The 20,648-nt window shown below is 43.1% G+C and overlaps 1 protein-coding gene across 3 annotated transcripts in view; it reads right to left on the bottom strand.

Moving 5' to 3' along the window:
- The window catches only part of smoc1 (SPARC related modular calcium binding 1), a 57,108-nt gene extending 41,020 nt beyond the window's left edge, over positions 1-16,088 (bottom strand). For all 3 annotated transcript variants that reach the window (XM_054796334.1, XM_054796336.1, XM_054796335.1), the window contains exons 1-2: positions 15,787-16,088; positions 1,928-2,093 (exon numbers count right to left, since the gene is read on the bottom strand). In XM_054796334.1, the coding sequence (XP_054652309.1) occupies positions 1,928-2,093; positions 15,787-15,897 (277 nt within the window). In that variant the 5' untranslated portion in view covers positions 15,898-16,088. The remainder of the gene's footprint in view (positions 1-1,927; positions 2,094-15,786) is intronic.
- Positions 16,089-20,648: the final 4,560 nt, after the last annotated feature.

The raw sequence follows: 20,648 nt of genomic DNA, 5'->3' as shown, positions 1-20,648 counted from the left end.
TTGGTTGGCAACAAGACAGATTTCAAAGAGAAAAGAAATGGTACTGTAACATTTGGGTTGCAAAGCCCTTCTGCTTTGGAGCATGACCGTACTAGAGGTCCAAAAGTGGCACCTTTTCAGACCGTCCAGGATTTAGTGATGTTGCAATCGCACCAATCCAAATTCTTCATTTTCACCAATTGAATTTTACCCTGAGTAGTGCTCAAACACACACGTCAACTTTGTAATCAACCAAGTGTGCCTGCATCGCCCACCCACGTTCTCACTTCTTTGATTTACCAAGCTAAATCACAGCTATAGATCGCTCTCAATGCTTCCCCAAATGTTCTCAACCCAAGTGGGGGTAAACTATGTGCAATGTCTTGGAACAATAAGGAAATTTACGATGGACAAGGGCTTTTCAAGCGTAAAACATACACAGGGAATGTCTGCAACTTGCGGGCGTTAGAGCAGACCAAGGACAATAAGAAGCCTTTGGTGGTGTTTGTTTTGCAAACTATGCACGTATTTGTGTAAATTGGTCACATGTGTGGGAATGGCAGCAGATGGAACACACTGTAGGTAAGTGTTGGTTAAGAGATGGTGGTAATTACACTAATCCAAAACTTCACTTTATTAATAAAATATTGAAAATTACCTTAATGTGCCTATACACTATCTCACCCCTCAACCATTTTTAACGGATCACAGATCATTAATGGCCTGTCCTAACTTCCTTTGACCTCACTTGTAAACAAACTTTTACTTTCCGAGGAAGACATTTTGCGTGCTAGTTGTACCAAATGCTCCGCCATGAGGGGAAAAAACACATCGAGCACACAAAAAACCTTAACAGCCACCTGAAATGCCAGCGCCACGACATTTGAAAAGTGCAAAAGGTTTGCAAGACAACTCCGTGGCTTCACATCGGCTGCTGGGTTCGTGTGCCCGAATACAGTGCACCTCACTGGGCCAAGCCAGATGGCTCCTCCCGCTCTATACTCGGATTCTCCTGACCGGCTGCTCGGAGCATGTGTGCGAACAAAGTGCACTTTGCTGGGCCACATCTCCCTGCGCTTTAAACTCTGGTTCTCCAGATAGTAGTGTTGTGGTAGTAGTAATGTCATGATATTTGATTAGGACAAATCATCAAGTGCAGTTGTCCAAATCCAAATTTGTTTGAGTCCTTACCTCCAGGTATGCACAAATTACAGTTAAATCTACATTTTAAAAAGTACATATAAAAAAAGTTATCGGTTATTGGTACCATATCGGTCTGGAGAAGGCAAAAGATTCAATATTCAAGATTCATGAGTTTTATTGTCATATGCACAGTAAAACTGGTGGTTCTGCTATGCAATAAAAGTTATCTGTATCGGTATCGGTTTGAAAAAAAAAAAGATATAGAGCATCTCTATTAATAAATAATGAAGCCTATTTTGCACATTTTTGTGTGTCATGTTGGTAAGATGTGTTTCTCCGACTTGTTATTCCTTATATTGTTCATTAATGACTTATGATTGTACTTTTTATATACTGTATGTATATATATATTATTTATTATAACTACACAGAGGTAAAATCACAAAATCACCTTAAAAAACACGACAACTTGCATTGCAATTTTTGGGAAAAAAATCTGGCACCACAAAAAAGGACCTCGAAATCCTAAGTGGATCAGTCTTCAAAAAAGTATATGCAAATAAAGCATAGTGCTTTTTGGAATTAAGGTTATAAAGAACACTTAAAACATTAATAACAAATTCATAAAATGACATGCAGATACATGTTATTGACTAAAAAAAGCCTCAAAATACTGCAACTTTGCCGTAATTTTGTGAAAAAGCTCCCACGAAATCAGACATTTTAGGCCGCAACAATCACAAAAAAGGCTTTTGAGTGCTCCTGCTGGGATTCGGCATTGTAATGAACATTGCAGTGCTCTCACCTCGACAGCGGCCGCGGTGCGCCAGCGTCAGTGTCTTGTCTTTGCAACGCGCCCTCTGCAGTTCACATCCGTTCTCATAGCTCCGCCCATCGGAGCCGCACACCGGCTTGGCCTGTGGTCGCGTGCAGACGATGCCACAGTGGCTGTCCCGATCGCCAATCAGCCACTGAAAAGACGCACAAAGAGGCATGGTGACCTTCTGGTTCGAGTCCTTGATATTTTGAAAGCCAGAAAATGTTTAATTGTAGTTTCATGCTGACTTTTTTTTTTTTACCTCTGCCTAGCATAAAGTGCACTTCTGGACTTCTTCAAGGTGTCTCACTAACTAACAGAAGAAACAAACCGACACAACATCTAAAAGTCTATACAACATGACTGAATGCTATTCTAGTTCCCTTGTTGGCTTCCCTCGTCAACATTTGCCACTTTGAATAATGGCTGCATTCAGCTGCGTGCGAGATGATGCCAGACTCACGTACAAATTGCTCTCATGGATGACGTTCTCATTTCTCTCCAACACACTCATCACTGTCTGTGTTTTCTCTCTGTCTGACACTAGTGTGACAGAGAGGTGACCCATCATTTATTTAACTGCTCTCGTGGCAGGAGACTACACCCCAAACTCGATTACAACTCCAGAGACTTAACCTGCAACGGGAATCATCATCCATCCCCCATTAACTTCTTCACTCAAGATCTTGTTTTCACTCTTACCCTTGCTGAAGGTGTTTTGTGGTTTCTGGTGTCCGCCTAAAATCTCATTTGAGGTTTTGAGCTCAAACTTTGCCAGAGAGACAGACAGTTGTGTTTTGTGTGAGACGGGAGAGCAGGTGTAGCTTCCTGGCATGAAAGGGCTCCTTGGAACAACATCAGCTTTGAAGGACACAGTTTCCATTCGTCACTCCAACCAAAAATCACATTAGAAGGTGGTTGCACACAAAACTAAATGTTGACGTTGGAGGTGAATGCTCATAATGTGACATTTAAATCATACTGAAAGCCAAACCACTGATGTCATGAGTGGATCTGACATAATGAAGATACCAATACTTTACATTTAGCGTAAATGCTCGCTAGATTCATGGTCAAAAAAAACAAATAACCGCTGGGGTCTCTGTTAGCACTGGGTCAAAAAACATTGGCTTTAACAGATGTGGCTGGAAGCAACCTTCTGATGTAATTTTTTTTACTAACCCCACAAAATGGCAGGAGCTGCATATGACACATCATGAGTGGTCAGCATCCAGCAGCTGAAGCTATCTCTGTATGCACTTTAAAATGTCAGTATCAGAGCTATTAATGCTGGCTGAGTTTGGTCAGTTTCCTCCTTAACGCTAATTATAGCATTAGTTCTGTCGATGCTGTGCTGTGCACAAGTCACTGTTCATGACCTACACTGCTGATGGGGATGTCATAGAACCTCATGTCAAAAAATCCAAACTATCCCTTGAATTCACTGCGTGAGTTCACCTGTGTTCTTAATGTATTTTTTTTATCACAAAAGGTCGATGCTTGTTAGCATCCTAGCAGCTTACTACTACATGACAATAGGGACCAGAAGTCAGCTCCACTGCCCGCCTACGATGTCATCGGCAGCTTGCTCTGTTACCGACAAGCAACAGGTGCTGCCTTTGGTGCCTTAAGAAGTAGACTATGGGACCAGAGAGGTGTCAAGACCATCACAAAGAGTAGCGTGCACCGGGCAGTTTGTATATCTACCTTGCTGTATATGCACTAGAAGCTGCACCTCTTTACGGTAGGGACATCACGCAACCAACAATGCCACCATTTTTGTTACATCATGCATGTTAAGTGGCAAGACAAAGTCCCCAATACTGAAGTTCTTACTGGCTATGGACCGCTCTCTATGGCGGCAAATACTTTATGAAGGAACGGAAGCAGCTCCTAGTGGTTAGCATGTTGGCCACACGGTCAGGAGACCAGGAAGATCTGGACTCGAATCTCCGTTGGGCATGTCTGTGTGGAGTTTGTATGTTCTCCCCGTGCATGCGTGGGTTTTCTCCGGGTACTCCGGTTTCCTCCCACATTACAAAAACATTAATGTTAGGTTAATTGGCAACTCTAAATGTGAGTGTGAATATAAGTTGTTTGTCTATATATGCCCTGCGATTGGCTGGGGACAAGTGCAGGGTGTCAGAAGCCCAAAGTCAGCTAGGATAGCCTCCAGCATACGCACGACCCTAGTGAGGATAAGCGACATAGATGATGGATGGATGGAACGGAAGCAATTGAAACAACAAGGGAGAAAAGCTATGAGCAAGCCTCTGCAAGAAGGTGTCGTCAGCAGGCGTCTCCGGGCGCCGTTTCCAGCTGAACCTCCTCATGTGTCTATATAGTTGACTCTGTAGTTCTTCGCTTACTAACACAAAATTACGCCACAAATCTTAAATGTTAACACAAAACACGTTACAGTTTTAGATGCATAAAACAATTTTGAATGCATATAAATGACGAATGAAAGGGATAAATGAACATTTAAGGTTACTTTTAAGACAAGATGTGGCTCAACACGACACCTCCCTTGCGTTTTGCCTTGAGTTATTTCTTGAATTCAATAGTGTTGAGAAGTGGTCCAAGTATTACAGTAACCCCTCGTTTATCGCAGTTAACTGGTTCCATATTTTTTACCAAAGAAACAAGGAAAGATTAGTTGAGATTTAACAAAAAGGAGTCTTTAGGACCAGTCCACAGCAGTTTGGCATGAGAAATGCTCTCGTCTAACAAATTGGAGTAAAACTACATCAGAACTTCATGACAAAGTGCAGGCAGGGAGGAAAAATGTAGCACATTTCCTTTTTTAACTTGCTTGTCATCCTGCTAGAAATAATTCACTGTCTAGAAGGGCAAGCTTGCAGAGAGAAGATCATACAGTAACTGTTTCTTGGATTTGTTTTGTTTTACAGGTTACAGAGAACCACAGTGTAATCTCCCAGCGTTGCAGTTACTTGTGAACGATCAAATCACTGAATCAGCTTCTAAAGTGGACTTTATTTGGCAGCTCTTTGTCTGGCAGCTTTGTCTGGCTTCTGCCTGTCCTCCCCATTGCTGACTCACAGCCTTAATGGACACAGCCTTTCCACCTCCACAGCTACAATAAAAAAAAGCAGCGATTTTTGAGACTGTGTGATCCGGTAAGTGGAAATAAACATTCCTAACAAGTCTCCCACATAAGCATTTTGTCCAGTCATGCTGTCCCACCCACTGTCCCAGGCTTGTGAGGGTAAAAGCAGACACTCTGGCAAACACGTCATGGACTGTCCAATAGAATATTTAAAGAAAGCTTTCAGGTTTGCCACAAATGATGCATTAGTCGGTAGAATACAAGTAACTTTTCCAAAAGGGCTTGCTTGACCTTAAACCTAATATAAACGCAGATATGCTCTGGTTTGCTATGGTATGTTTTACTTGTTTCAGACATCACGTGATCTGAAAAGACGCAGAGCTTATTAAATCCTACCGCTATCATTCATTCACATCCTAACTTTTACACGTTGACGCTTACAGTATTTCACTTGCCTACATTTTGTTCTCTTCCTGTGTGAGAAGCAAGGAGGGTGTTATAAAATATGTATACTGTATAGCAAGAGACGCAAAAAGCAGTTACAAAAATGACACGATAAACCAGGGGTGTCCAAAGTGCTGTCCGGGGGCTATTTGCGGCCCGAAGCTTGTTTTGTATTGGCCTGCAGCACATCATAGGAATCAAATTAAACCAAAAAAACAGCAAAAATTGGAAAAATAGAGCAAAAGGGCAAAGTGTAAAGACTAGGAGCTGAGATGTTGATACTAACAACTAATAATAAAACAAAGCTTTGTCTGTAATTATACTGTGCATTGAACCCTTTTACAAAATATATATTTTAAAAAACGAATACAAATGTCAGAGTGGCCCCCCCAATCTTTTGGCTTTTCGGTATGTAACCCTCGGTAGAAAAAGTTTGGACACCCCTTTGTCAAAACCAATCAAAAGTGTCTCCATTCAAACATAAAGTCGAGGGAACAACTTCTTCCACCTTCATCATCTTCATCATTACGAGCACTTTCACGTCGTACAGTGACATTTAAGGTAAAGAACAGAGTGGACTTAATATCACTCAACAAGACCTCAGAGTCTCTTTACATTCTTTGCAAGGACATCTCCTGCCCGACGACCCCACCAGCAAATCATCTCAGTCGTGCTAAGCTTCTACATGATCAACCAGAACAGACAAGCTCAGTATCAGCTGACAGCTTCTTAAAATAACTGAAATGCAACATTGACAGGCTTTACAAAAGAAAAAAAAAGCTTTTTAAAAAAGCAGGCTTCGCTACACATCTCAAAATAAACCCCAGAGCCCTGCTAACTATCTGCCAGCTACGGATGCAGGAGTTGTAGATTGGATCAAGTCGTTATTCTTCAGAAAATCGGCTATCCTAGCATGACGTTGCTGTTAAAATTGAATGTTAGCACTGTAGCTGTGCTAGTGTTGTGTTGTGTCCTCCTGACCCTCTCCTGTATGTGATATATGGCATCTATTACGTTGGACAAGGGCAGAGTTACAGTGTTTATGTGTAACGGATGCCAACCAGTGTGGCTGCGCAAGTTTACGTTGGTAAATCTCATAAACCTAGCTGAACGCTAGGTCGACAGTCCTGGCTTTTGGCCCGACAGCCAGCACTCCCATTCAGAAGGTGCTGTGTTTGAGCCCCGGCGCGGGCATTGTGAAACAGGCGGATTACATATCCAAAAATCAGTGTTGCCAGGTCTCGCGGGAAAAACAAGCGACCAGCTCTCAAGCTCAACAGGCACTCCCTACTTTTTCTGCCGCTGATTCTCACTTTGTCATTTCTCTGTCACTCTGGACTCCGGCGTAGTTGCGCATGCGCAATGTGCATGAGTGTGTGTGGGAGCGTGCCAAGTCGACTCGAGTGGGTGCAATAACCAGGAAATGGGGGCGTGGAGAGGACAAACTACTTACCACATTCGTGGTTTTCTTTACTGTGGGGAGCTGGGGGATAATCGGGGGGGATTCACACAGACAGAGAAGGAAGTCCAAATAAGCAACTACACATTCAAAAACAAGCCCAAATAACCCGCAATTTAAGAGATTTTACAATAGAAGAAGCCCAAAGTGACTCATTTTAAGTGGACCTGGCAACAATGGTAAAAAAGTGAAACCTTGGTTAGTGTGCGCCTCGATAGAGTGGTTTTTGGTTAACATTGAAAATGTACAACCACATTTTGCCTCGGTTTGCGTGCATTCTCCGGTTAGCGTTTCACGTCATGTCACATTATTAACACACTGCGTGAGTGCAACAGTATTTTTTATCACAAAACATCCTTGTTAGCACCTGCCTCTCGCCCGAAGTCAGCTGGGACCGTGACGCAAGTGAGGATAAGCGGCATAGAAAATGGATGGATGGAATGTATCCTTGTTAGCGAACAATGAGCTTGCTACTACGTCGCCCGTTTTTGCTGTCATCAGCGGTTGACTGTAGTTCTTTGCAAACTAACAAAGTTAGCAAACACAAGTCTCAAAAATGTTAACACAAAACTAGTTTTAGAATGATAGTTTTCCATGCTTAAAATTCCAAATGTATATAAATGATGAATGAAAAAGAAAATGAACATTGAAGGTTTATTTTTGTTTATTGAAGACATGAGATAAAGACACAACGTGGCAGCGAGATCAACACAGACACCACCTTCGTGTTTTGCTTGGAGTTATTTCTTGAATTTAGTGGTGTTTCTCACCATATTTATCAAAATGCTGACACTTGCAAATTTATTTGGTTCCATTTTGGGTTATTGTGCAGCCGTGATCAATAAGAAAAGCAGAGACTTGAGGTGAGATGCACTATTGAATTAAAGAAATAACTTATAGCAAAACAGGAAGGTGGTGTCGCTGCCACATCATGTCTGTGTCTCACAGCTTCAGTGAAGGTACAAGTAACCTTAAATGTTAATTTATCCCTTTCATTCATCATTTACATGTACAGTAGACGCCCCTACAACGTAAATAATCCGTTCCGAGAACATTTACGTTATAGGGTTTTTATGTTATACAAAGCGTAAAATACATGTAAATAGCCTAATCCGTTCCAAGATCTTCCCAAACTCACCCCTTTGGCCCTTCAAAATATTCAAAGTCCACCAAATATGGAGGGAAAATATAAGAAAATGTTAGCATAAACATAGTAGAGTAACATTCCAATATAAAATACGGTAATAAATAAGATTACTGTCAATGAATAAAACTGAAAAACAAAAACAATCAACTAGTTTAAGGGCGACCACGATGAGGAAGGGAGGTTTAAGGGAGAAGCCTGTCTCTCACACAAACTCACGTACGCGCTGTATAAGTCAGCCAATGAGATGAGAGCGTAGGCGGTGCCCTGATAATAAGCCAATGAGATGAGAGCGTAGGCGGTGCCCCGATAATCAGCCAATGAGAGCATGAAGCGTAAGAAGGCGTCACCAAGTGTACTCTGTTAGTCATGGAAAATGTTTCCCTCTCTCGAGCTATTCAAATCGAATTTCTGAACTTGCACCGACTTGACGCTTTACGTTATATGCAATTTCTTACGTAATATGATGCAAAAACTTTACATAAATTCTTTACGTTCAGTGGAATTTATGCAAAAGGAGGTTTACGTTATGCGAGGTACTACTATATTTAGAATGGTTTTCTGCATGTAAAACTATAATTGTAAAAGCAAAAAACATTTTTGGCTTTCTGGAACGGATTAAATTGGATTTGCATTATTTCTCATGGGAAAAATGTATTTGGTTGGCCTACTGTAGTTTACACTTGCACGCATTTTGTCCCGGCAGTGGTATGCAATTTTGCGTGCCAATGAGTAAATTGGTCGTAAACAAGTGTGAAGTATGTGTAAACGGCACGTGGCTGACTGCCAATGCGCAAACAAAATTTAAAAATGTTCAAAACTAGTTGAACGCACCGCAAACGCACCGCAAACGCACCTGTAGGCTGTTGTGAATTTCAGTGATCATGATGCCCAAAGAGAGTTTTTTTCTAGTCAGCAATTCCCTCCCTCACACTATCCGTGCTCTCTTTTTTCTAGTTTATGCCTTCCTTCTGCTCTTTCTGCAGCTGCAAGATAATATACAGTAGACACAACTTTCTTTTTCTGCAATGAGAGCTTCTTCCCTGGAGTTCAACATCTTGTAGGTCCCTTGGAAATAGAAGAATCCCATGAAGCTAGGGACGGATTAATGACGCTAACCAAGGTTCCAATGTACTCTTGGAGACACGTGGACAAACACAGAACATTACAGACACAACAGGTACAGACACAAAAAAACTGCATGTTCCCAGTAGGGCTTGAAAATGTAAAAGCATTTTAAATAGGTTATGGTATCGTTTACATATTTTGCAATTTTGACATGCAAGTTGAACAGAATAGTCATTTAAATACTTCAGTAATATTTAAAGAATGAGAACTGAGTAATACATTTACCAATAGCAAAGAAAATCCACAGCAAGACCAGCAGCAATACACAACACAGGGAATGTGCAAAAGGATTTGCTAGATTTAACAGTACAAGAGCATACATTCCGCTGTTTAAGTGCATACATTCGCCACAATTCAAGCAGACATTTTTAACACAACACAGCGAGTTGATACACAATTGTGGCGATGCTACACTAGCATTGTATTTTAAATACTCCTTATTGTAAAAGTTCTCCAGATGCCTGCCACAGCCTCATGAAGCTGAGGCGAGAGACAGAGAAAGAATGGCAGAGCTGTCTTTCATTAGACTGATTAGAACACCGGACAATTGAGCATGAAATGCATTTTCTGAGGGTGAACTCATTTGATGGAGTCACCCTCCGAGACATCTGTCAGTGGCCTGTAAAACCCAAGTGGAGTCTCGCTGTTCCTAATGAGAGGCTTTGGCTCGTAAAGCTGTGTGCTTTGGAGCACACCTCCACTGGGTTGACATGGTCCGCTGGCATTTCACGGAATTTAGCCGTAAACTTTTTTTGCCTCTGCATTATGATTCGTGTACATCTTCTATTCCCCTTGCACTTGCTGCTTTTATTCTTCCACAGAAACATCGTTAACATTTGGCAACCACTGAAAGTAAACACAGTTACAGTAATAGCTGCTTTGTGTGGGTGAAAAAATATCTCAAACGCGGGAACGCCACAGTACTCAGTTAAACTAACGCACCGCCACTTTATACTGTCACTAGACAATCAGTAAACCAGGGGTGCCCAAACTTTTCTCATCGAGAGCCGGATACTGAAAAATCTAACAATGCGGGGGCCATGTTGATGCTTTATATTTTGTAAACCAACCCATAGAGCTATGCTAAGAAGTTTCATATATTTAAAGAAAAAGTACCCTCCATCTAAAGCTTTGTGTTATAGGTGACAAGGCATATTGTTAAGATGAGCTTTTTCCCCTTACAATACACGTTTTTTTTCTCATTTTTGCATTAAAGGGATAGTTTGGATTTTTTGACATGAAGTTGTATGTATGCCCATCAGCGGTGTAGTGCATCAACAGTGACTTACCTCCCACTTTCTTCTAAGTTCTGGTCGGATTTCGGATTTAGCTGCTGGGGTCACATAAGGTGGCATTCTCCTTCTCAAAACAATATGCGTTCAAAAAAGTAATACATCTGCGTCAAAAAAATGTTGCTAACAAGAAAGTCAGACCTCTCAGCTGTGGAACACATACACGACAATGGACAGGCGAGAGCACAGCGTAGTGATATGGACGGAGAGGAAATAACGCAGAGCGACTGAGAGGTCTGACTTTTTTGTTAGCAACGGTTTTGTGATGCACGTGTATTACTCCTTTGAACACCTATTGTTTTGAGAAGACAAATTCTTTACTTAAGTGACCCTAGCAAGTGATCGGAACTACGTTCCTCCTTACCGAAACCTGACCAGAACTCCACGCACAGAACAAAGTGGGAGGTAAGTCACTGTTGATACGCTACACTGCTGATGGTGATGTCATACTATTTCATGTCAAAAAATCAGAATCCCTTTAAAATGATTTTTTCACAAATATCTCAACATTATTCCCGGGAATCTTTTCTCTGTTAATGTGACTTTTCCAAAATATTTTGACTTTATTCTTGGAATTTAAATGCATATTTATTTTTTGTTTTGTTTTTTGTCACAATACGACGACTTTTCGTAGTACGTCCTTTTTTTCTTTGGTAATTTTTTTCCGTAAGATTACCTCTTTTATCACTTATTATTATAACTTTAAGTATTCAAGTATTTAAGTATTCTCACGAAATTACTGCTCTTTTCTTCCATATTTGCTGTGTGTTTTGGTTGGGGTTTTTTTTTCTTTTTATTTTTGGAATGGGCCATTAAATAAACAGCTACAGGCCGCAAATGGCACTTACAGGACACCTCTGCACTAGACAGTACAAGTAGAGCATGCTAACCTTCTCTGTAGCCACTCTGTAGCTCCTGAGATTGTACTATTGGAAATTCCCATCAGAGACCATCAGAGATTAACTTGCCATTTCCAATTTTGCTGAAATTTTACTGACATGTGCTTGTCAGACCCCAAAAAGTGTGTACCAAATTTTGTGACTTGGAGAAACACCCTAAAGTTACTGCAGGTGTCTCGGAGAGCGCATTGAGCTGTATAAGAAGTGGGGGGTCAAACTTTGGGGTTTAATAACACCACCACCACGTAAATGAGCCAAAATACAAATATATGGCAAATATATAGACGAATTCAAAGACGTTGTGATGATATGTTGTATTCTACACTGGTCACTAGGTGTCAGCAATGTTACTGTAAAGTTCGATGAGACACACAAGCGCCAGACTTGATTGCCAGAGCCAGAGACTTGTATTACAGGTTTGAATTATCTCACAACAAGCACAATAATCCCTAATAAAAATGGGCTACAGACACGCCAAGCTGCAATTCAACCCTGAACCCCCGTGTCATTTCCTGTCCGCCCCCAACTCAACTCCACTGAACACATTTACAGCAACACACATGAGCACAAGTTCTAATAATGTCTTAAATACTTTCTCTTATTATGGCTATTATACTGGGTAATACGACTGGTGACTATAGAGGTGTTAGTTAATGGAGGGCTCTAATAATGTTAAAAATCATATTTAGAAGGTTTTCTATGCTCTACCTACAAAAATATTCCATTTAGAAATAAGTAATCCTACTTCGTGAAAATTCACTTATCACAGTCGGGTCTGGAACCAGGGCCACACGGTGGCCTAGTGGTTAGCACGTTGGCCACACAGTCAGGAGATAGGGAAGATCTGGGTTCGAATCTCCGTTGGGCATCTTGTGTGGCGTTTGCATGTTCTCCCCGTGCGTGCGTGGGTTTTCTTCGGTCCAGTTTCCTCCCACATTCCAAAAACATGAATGTCAATTGTCCATAGGACGTGAATGATTGTTTGTCTATATGTGCCCTGTGATTGGCTGGTGACCAGTTCAGGGTGTTTGCCCGCCTCTTGCCCGAAGTCAGCTGGGATAGGCTCCAGCATACCCGCGACCCTCTATACACGGCATAGAAAATGGATGGATGGATCTGGAATCAGTTAACCGTGATAAACGAGGGATTGATCAACTGAAAGTGATGATGAAAACACCCGACAGGAAACGTTGACCTCCCGCTCACCATCAGAAAAATGGCAAAACAAATGTCTTCATCATCCAGTTGTCTCACTTTGGGGAAATGTTATTGCATCACAATGGACGGAAATGGCTGTTTGTATGCTGGGTTGTTGCCAATTCCAGGGTTTCAGCAGTGGTGAGTGAAGTGATAAGTATGAGGAGAGGCACCACGCCTCCTGAATGGATATGTAAGTTAGGCTAACAAGCTTTTTATGTGGGTAATGTCCACAAATGGAGCATTTGGACTCAGAGAACAGCTTAACTGCAGTGCTGCAGTGCCGCCGACCGCAACTTGACAACTTAATCAGCCAACATGTACTAGTAAATAGCGTTATTTGTCCTGCGTGAAGGCAGCTATCATGTAAGCCAGGGGTGCCAAAACTTTTATTGCGGTTAATTGGTTCCAGACCCGAGCATGATAAGTGAAGTAGGATTCCTTACTTACAAATAGAATATTTTTGTAGTTAGAGAACAAAAAACCTGTTTACCGACCTTCTAAATACGTTTTTTACCATTATTAGAGCCCTCTATACGTGAAATAACACCCCTATGGTCACCTTTACACTCATAGTACCCGATGTGGTAGACATAATAATAGAAAATAAGTCGTTTAAAACATAAATAAGACGTTGTGTGTGTTGCTATAAATGTGTTCCCTGGGAGAGCTGAGGGGTGGGGGGACAAGAAGTGACGTTGAGGGTTCAGAGTTGAGTTTTATCTTGGCATGGGTTACTGTAGCAACAGTAATTGTAATGGACGCTGTAGGAGAGAGGGGTAACATTGCAGAGTGAGTCAAAAAGTGAGTCAAAGTAAAACAAATATGTTTACAACAGCAAATGAACTCTCTTCTGTGACTTCTTTTGCGATTTTTGTTTTTTTATGGCACAAACAGGACTGCTTCTTGAGAAGAGCAACGCGTGCTTCCATGTAAGAGTCTCTAAAAGTCTCCGACAACACCAGAAAAAGCAGCAAAGTCACTTAGTTGGCAACATTGATCCCTCTTGCTACCTCTTCTTATTTTCTTCTTATTCTGTGGCAGTCGAGGCGTTGGCGGTCCAAATTTATTTGTTGTGGCACGTCGCAGAGCAATGAAAGTAATGAAAACATGGAGTTAAAAATACATTTTATCTGTAGAATATGCTGAGGGCCAATAAAAAAATGAGTAGCATGCCGAAAATGGCCCCCAGGCCAGACTTTGGACACCCCTGATGTAAAGAATAGAGAGGTCTTTACACAAGCACTACAAGTGCAGTGTTTTCAGACAGTGTTTTATGTGTTGAGAAATGGTTCCAGTATGTCAGAAAATATTACATCGTCACTCCCCGTGCAGAGCCTCTGCCTCTGGCAGCTATTACATTTATGATTTGACTCAATATCACTCATTGCTGTCTGTTGTTATAAATCATGCATAATTATTCATCAACAGGATGTGACGGAACGTTCTGGAGGATCAGAGAGATTGTCTTTTATGATGGAAAAAGGTTGCTTTTTGGGGAGCAAAGCCTTGCCTGGCTTTGTTTCCTTCAGAGAGAGACCTTCTGTATATAATTAGTCGAGAGCAGCGGTTCATAAACTTTTTACACCAAGTACCAGCTCGATATTGTTTGGTTTTTTTTGCTTTGCATGTACCACAACTGATTATTTCAGCACAGGACATTTCAGCAAATTTTTGGTTAATGTGTATTTGTACAATTATTTCATTTGTGTGTCATGTATATGTCTCCATCCATCCATCCATCCAATTTCGTGTCCTCACTGGGGTCGCGGGGGTATGCTGGACAAACAACTTTCACATTCACATTTGCACCAATGGGCAATTCAGAGTCTCTAGTTAACCTAACATGTTGTTTGTTTTTGGAGGTGGGATGAAACCCACGGATGCACAGGGAGAACATGCAAACTCCACACAGAGATGCCCAAACGGAGATTCCAACCCAGATCTTCCAGATCTCCTGAATGTGTGGCCAACATGCTAACCAGTAGGCCCGTATGTTTCCAGTATTATGATTATTTTTTCTTTTTTTAGACAAATCCCAAATGGTGTTTCAACATAGCACTACATGGTGCCTGTGTACCACTAGTGGTACTTGCGCCATAGTTTGAGAACCAATGTTCTGTAAAGGTAATGTTGGTGCTGTCTTGCTTAGCAAAACAAGGACGCTAATCCAAAAGCAGTGATATTTCTACACTGTAAATGATCATACTACATACAGTAATAATAAGACACCAGTGGTACTACTGTCTATTACAGTCTTATAATTTATCTCATTGCTTATACAATTATCTGTTTATCATAATAAAACACTTAGAAGGGTGTATAGTGCTGTATAGTAGATATTAATAATCATTTGTGGCACTATAAATTAAATTACATGATGATGAAACACTTGCGCTACTACCCCCCCCAAAAAAGAACTGTATTAGAGAAATGCTGCAAGTGAGCGACCCGAGCCTGGAAAACATCCAATTTTTTTAATGAACTTGCAGCATTTCTCTCATGCAGTTGTTTTCGGGGTTTGCCTGTGTGTTTTGGCATATGCAGCATTTTTGTTTTGCATTGTATTGCTTGATCACGCAGCACACGTGATTTTGACTTCACAGCATTTTCCCGTTGCATTTGTTTTATGGTAGGTTTTTCTTTTGGTTTTGGATCATGTCCTGTGTTTGGAGGGTTTTGACAACATCATTTTATGTCGGTACAATCATGCCATAGTAGTTATTATAAGAAGTAATTATTAAAATAATAATAGTAGTAATGTCGTATTATGTTGAACGTTGAACGACGCATGCTAATGCTAATGTGTCAGTTTCATAGCGATATGCTGTGTTATGACACAAACTACCTCTAAGAGGAAAACATTGTAAAAAATCATCAATTTATAATACCACTACACTCAGCACGATGATTTTAACACCCGTACTGTTGTATGATATATGACTATGTCGTTTGTGGCACGATAAATCACTTTACATTATAATAAAACTATTATATAATATATTCAATAACTACTGTACATTTGTGCTATTTAAAAAATAATAACTGCATTTGTGCTACAATAATGATTATTAACCTACTTAAAACAATTGTTTACTGTTACTGTGAATTACTTTATAAGACATGATATTTGGGACACATGCAAATATTATTTACGCAATGCTAACAGTTACACAATACGTTCAACGCAAAACCAAAGGTTGGCCAGACTCACCCTGGAGGTGGGCTTGTGCGCGGCGTGTCCGTGGGGCAGGTAGCAGAGCAGCAAAGACGTCAGCAGGTGACAACAGGTGAGCAAAAGGTGAAGATGAAGTGAAGAAAACATGGTGCCGCAGCCTCCCCTCAACCCCAAAAAAGTCACCTGGTCACCTTCCCTTCTTAATTTTTTTAAATATTCTTCACGTCACACGTCACATAATAGTGCCACGCGTGGGTCGACCATTGTTCTCTTTCAGTGTGAGTGTGTGCCGGTGTCGTATCCGCCGTGCGAAAATCAGCCGCTTATCACGTGCACAAGTTAACTTTCCCCGCAGAGGCCATTGGCCACTCTTTTAAAGAACCCCGACAGTGATTGACATGCCAGTGTGGCCAATGGTGATGGTCTGAGGGGGCTTGCGTCGAAGCCACGCCCACGCTTTCACCAGCGGTCCATGAGCGACAAGAGGAGGAAAGTGAACAGCTCATCAGTCTCTCACTTCCACTGAGTTCATTACCTCCCTCAAGGATGCTTGTTCGTGAGCAACACGATGCTAAAAGGTAACTTTGTGGAGGGAATGTGAATCTTTTTTTTTTTTTAACCCAAATTGGTTCACAATTACTAAGATTTTTTTTCACACTTTCCATCATTTATTTGTGAGTAATGCATGAATTATTGACATTAAGGAGTGCAGTGACCGGCCACATCTTTAGGTACACCTTCACAATAGAAACCAACACACTAAATCTGCCTTCACAAAGATAATAATGTTCAGTTTGAATTGGTTTTAATGTAACAATATGTTTGTTATCGTGCTGCTAGTCTTAGGTAAGATGAACAGAACTGTTTATTATGTTTGGGTCATTCCTACAACTCGGTGCGGTATTTCATTTTTTTTAACAGTTTTACTTTACAAGAATTTTGTATTATTTGAATGAGGGTTTATTAAACAACAAAAATATATTGGTCGAGCTCTGGATACTGAATTTGAGTAAATATGACCAAATTCTTGGCATGCAACATAGTCCTTGTGTCCACCCCTGTTACCAGACATTTTCATCTTTATTCACAAGTGTTCTTATTTTCTTATATTCTTTATTTTAAAGGAAAATGTAGATTCAACACTTTTCATTTGCATTCAAAGAAAATTCAGTGGAGATGTGTCCTGTTTTTACCTGTTATCAGTTGTTCAAATCATTCAACATGGTAATAACCACAAAGACAATCAAAATGTTGTTACATTTTATGTAATTGATGTAAAAAATACAAGGGTAACAGGATGGACACAGCCGTAACAGTTACATTGTATAACCATACATTTCAATGCACTAAGAGAAAAGAAAAGGCCATTTATCACAATCTCACCCTGAAAGAAATTTATCATCTAATTTTACTATAAAAATAATTCACACCCAACATACCTGTACACATCCGGGACAGTTTCTAGTTTTATATATTTTTTATAGCTAACCCATTTGCTGTTCTATTAACTTTCACACCCTTTGGTCTAACTGTACGGATCTTGCTGCTCACAGGAGGCACACAACCTGCCCATCCCAATGTCGCTCTCTTGGACTTGGCCAGTAAAAGTTGTTGACTCCATTCCCATGCATACATTTCACTTTTATATCTTCAACAATCAATATGATTCCTGGGTAAGGTCCATCATCAAAGTTAACAGTGTCACGTCTTGTTCTTGGCATAGTGGCGATGACCCCAGTATGCAGAAAGCAGGCACTCGTGCAGGAAAAACTTATCTTTAATGATGGCTGCAGCGCAGCGGCAGGAACTCGATAAAGACGCTTTGCAGTAGCGTGTCAGGTTTACACAGACACCGACACCAAGGAACGAACGAACGAAGGAACGAAATGAACGAAATGCAACAACACAGAAGGATCCACGCACCTGAACTAAATAGGAACTCAAATTAGCAACAGGTGCAAGACATAAAGAAGAAAGCAAAGCAGGCGGACACAAACCAGGCAAAACAGGAAGTACTACCAAAATAAGAGCATAGAACAGGAACTAAGGCATAAAAGTGTAAACACACTAAACTGTCACGCAGGCTAACACATCGATCGTGACAGTACCCCCTCCTCAAGGACGGATCCTAGACGTCCGAAAAGTCCAGAGTCACAACAAAAGAAAAAAGGAGGGATGGGTGGTGGGAGGACCGGTGGTGGGTCAGCGGCACGACCCCTCCGGCGGACGGCCAGGATGGTGAGCCTGGCAGAGGAGTTGGGACCCATCCGGTGGTCGGCTGGAACGGCAGGTCCGGCGGAGTGAGTGGCGGAACCTCTCCGGAGGACGGCCAGGATGGTGAGCCTGGCAAAGGAGCTGGCAGGAGAGCTGAGCAGTGGCAGGGACTTCAGCAGAGGACACCTGGCACGTGGGAGATGCCAGAATAGGAACGAGAGTTGGGGCACGGTGGCGTGTTGGAGACACCAGGACAGGAACTCCAGGCGAAGCCGGCTGACGTGTGGGAAACGCCAGGACAGGAACTGAAGGCGGAACATATGCAGGAGTCTCGTCCTCTGGAACTGAAGAAGGAGGAATCGGCGAAGCGGGCTGCTGTTCTTGGCTTGCTGCCACGAGCCCTGCAGCTTGACTTCCAGGTAGAGGACTAAGCAGTGTGTCTTGGCTTGCGGACGGAGGAGCAGCTAGCTGTGCGTCCTGGCTTGCGGACGGAGGAGCAGCTAGCTGTGCGTCCTGGCTTGCGGACGGAGGAGCAGCTAGCTGTGCGTCCTGGCTTGCGGACGGAGGAGCAGCTAGCTGTGCGTCCTGGCTTGCGGACGGAGGAGCAGCTAGCTGTGCGTCCTGGCTTGCGGACGGAGGAGCAGCTAGCTGTGCGTCCTGGCTTGCGGACGGAGGAGCAGCTAGCTGTGCGTCCTGGCTTGCGGACGGAGGAGCAGCTAGCTGTGCGTCCTGGCTTGCGGACGGAGGAGCAGCTAGCTGTGCGTCCTGGCTTGCGGACGGAGGAGCAGCTAGCTGTGCGTCCTGGCTTGCGGACGGAGGAGCAGCTAGCTGTGCGTCCTGGCTTGCAGACGGAGGAGCAGCTAGCTGTGCGTCCTGGCTTGCAGACGGAGGAGCAGCTAGCTGTGCGTCTTGGCTTGCAGACGGAGGAGCAGCTAGCTGTGCGTCTTGGCTTGCAGACGGAGGAGCAGCTAGCTGTGCGTCTTGGCTTGCCGACGGAGGAGCTAGCTGTGCGTCCAACTCACAGCTGCTAGTACTAGCCCCCCCTTCCGAAGGCGGATCCCAGACGCCGTTCACTGCCATCGGCGGAACCAGGGAAGGGAGGAGGGGGGCTTGGAGGTGGGTCAGGAGTTCCACCTGCTCTGACCTCCCGAACGGAACTGCAGGTGGCCTCAGGCGTGGTCTTGGAATGGGCTTGAAATGCCGCGGGGTGGGCACGGGGGGGTTATGAGGTTTGAGGCAGCCAGGTGTGGCTTCTGGGGGAGTCTGTGACCTCAAGCAACTCGGCACGGACACCGGGAGGGACTGAAGCTTGAAGCTGTGTGGTGTGGGCTCCAGCGGCGTCTGTGACTTCACACCGCGTGGAGTGGGCACAGGGTGAGTCTGACACTTCTTGAGCCGAGGTGCGGGGGTGGGAGGAGAACTGACCTCTTGACGTTGCCTGGGAAGCAACTTGGAAACAACGGAGGGCAGTTGGAGCTCGGAGCTTCGGGACGCGGGAATCTGAGGGAGACTGACCTCCTCTTGGCGTTGCGTGGGAAGCGGAGAAACGGAGGAGGGGGGCAGCCAGAGCTCGTCGTGCTGACGCTGAGCGGGAACCGTAATGGGCTGAGCAATCAGCCGGCACTCAGAAACATTGCAAGGAGGGAATTGCACCTCTGCTTGGCGTGGTGAGGAGGAGTTGCGTGGCTTCACCCTTTTACGCCGTGAACCTCTCGCTGGAGCCGGTCCACACATGCCTTGGCGTCGCGGATGGTCAGACGTGCCTTTGGCGGGTCCCGGGTACACCCACGCCATAGGAACAAGCGTGCCGTCCGGTCCCCACACCATGTCCTCCAGCTCCTCTGGAGAGAACATCGTGCACTCCTCTTCCATAGCCTTTAGAATCTGCCAGGTCCAGAAATCGCTCTCTGCAAGGTCATCTTCTTCTGGTTGTTGCATTCTGTCACGTCTTGTTCTTGGCATAGTGGCGATGACCCCAGTATGCAGAAAGCAGGCACTCGTGCAGGAAAAACTTATCTTTAATGATGGCTGCAGCGCAGCGGCAGGAACTCGATAAAGACGCTTTGCAGTAGCGTGTCAGGTTTACACAGACACCGACACCAAGGAACGAACGAACGAAGGAACGAAATGAACGAAATGCAACAACACAGAAGGATCCACGCACCTGAACTAAATAGGAACTCAAATTAGCAACAGGTGCAAGACATAAAGAAGAAAGCAAAGCAGGCGGACACAAACCAGGCAAAACAGGAAGTACTACCAAAATAAGAGCATAGAACAGGAACTAAGGCATAAAAGTGTAAACACACTAAACTGTCACGCAGGCTAACACATCGATCGTGACAAACAGTGCAGCATTGCCCAATATTTTCTCGCTTTCTGTCCCTTCTCCAGCCTCCCTTTCTCCTTATTTAGGTATTTTGCCCGTTTTTCAGGGTCTGCATGTCACTGTGCCCTGTCGTGCCTTTCCTTCTGCAGATAGCGTACCATCCCCTGACAAATACTTGCATGATGTTTTAATCAGTCCTTTTAAAGGAAGTATAACTACCAATAAAGTCTGGAAATAGTTACTCATCCCCTTCTAAAACTTTGCTTTTGAGTACATGGTGTTACTGCGCAAAATGGCAACAGGATGGACATTTTAGGCTAAAGTTAGACATTAGTTTTCAAATTTGCAAACAATT

This window comes from Dunckerocampus dactyliophorus, chromosome 13, assembly GCF_027744805.1.
Source record: "Dunckerocampus dactyliophorus isolate RoL2022-P2 chromosome 13, RoL_Ddac_1.1, whole genome shotgun sequence".
NCBI classification, from domain to species: Eukaryota; Metazoa; Chordata; class Actinopteri; order Syngnathiformes; family Syngnathidae; genus Dunckerocampus; species Dunckerocampus dactyliophorus.
This window is presented reverse-complemented; position numbering and strand designations above follow the sequence as displayed.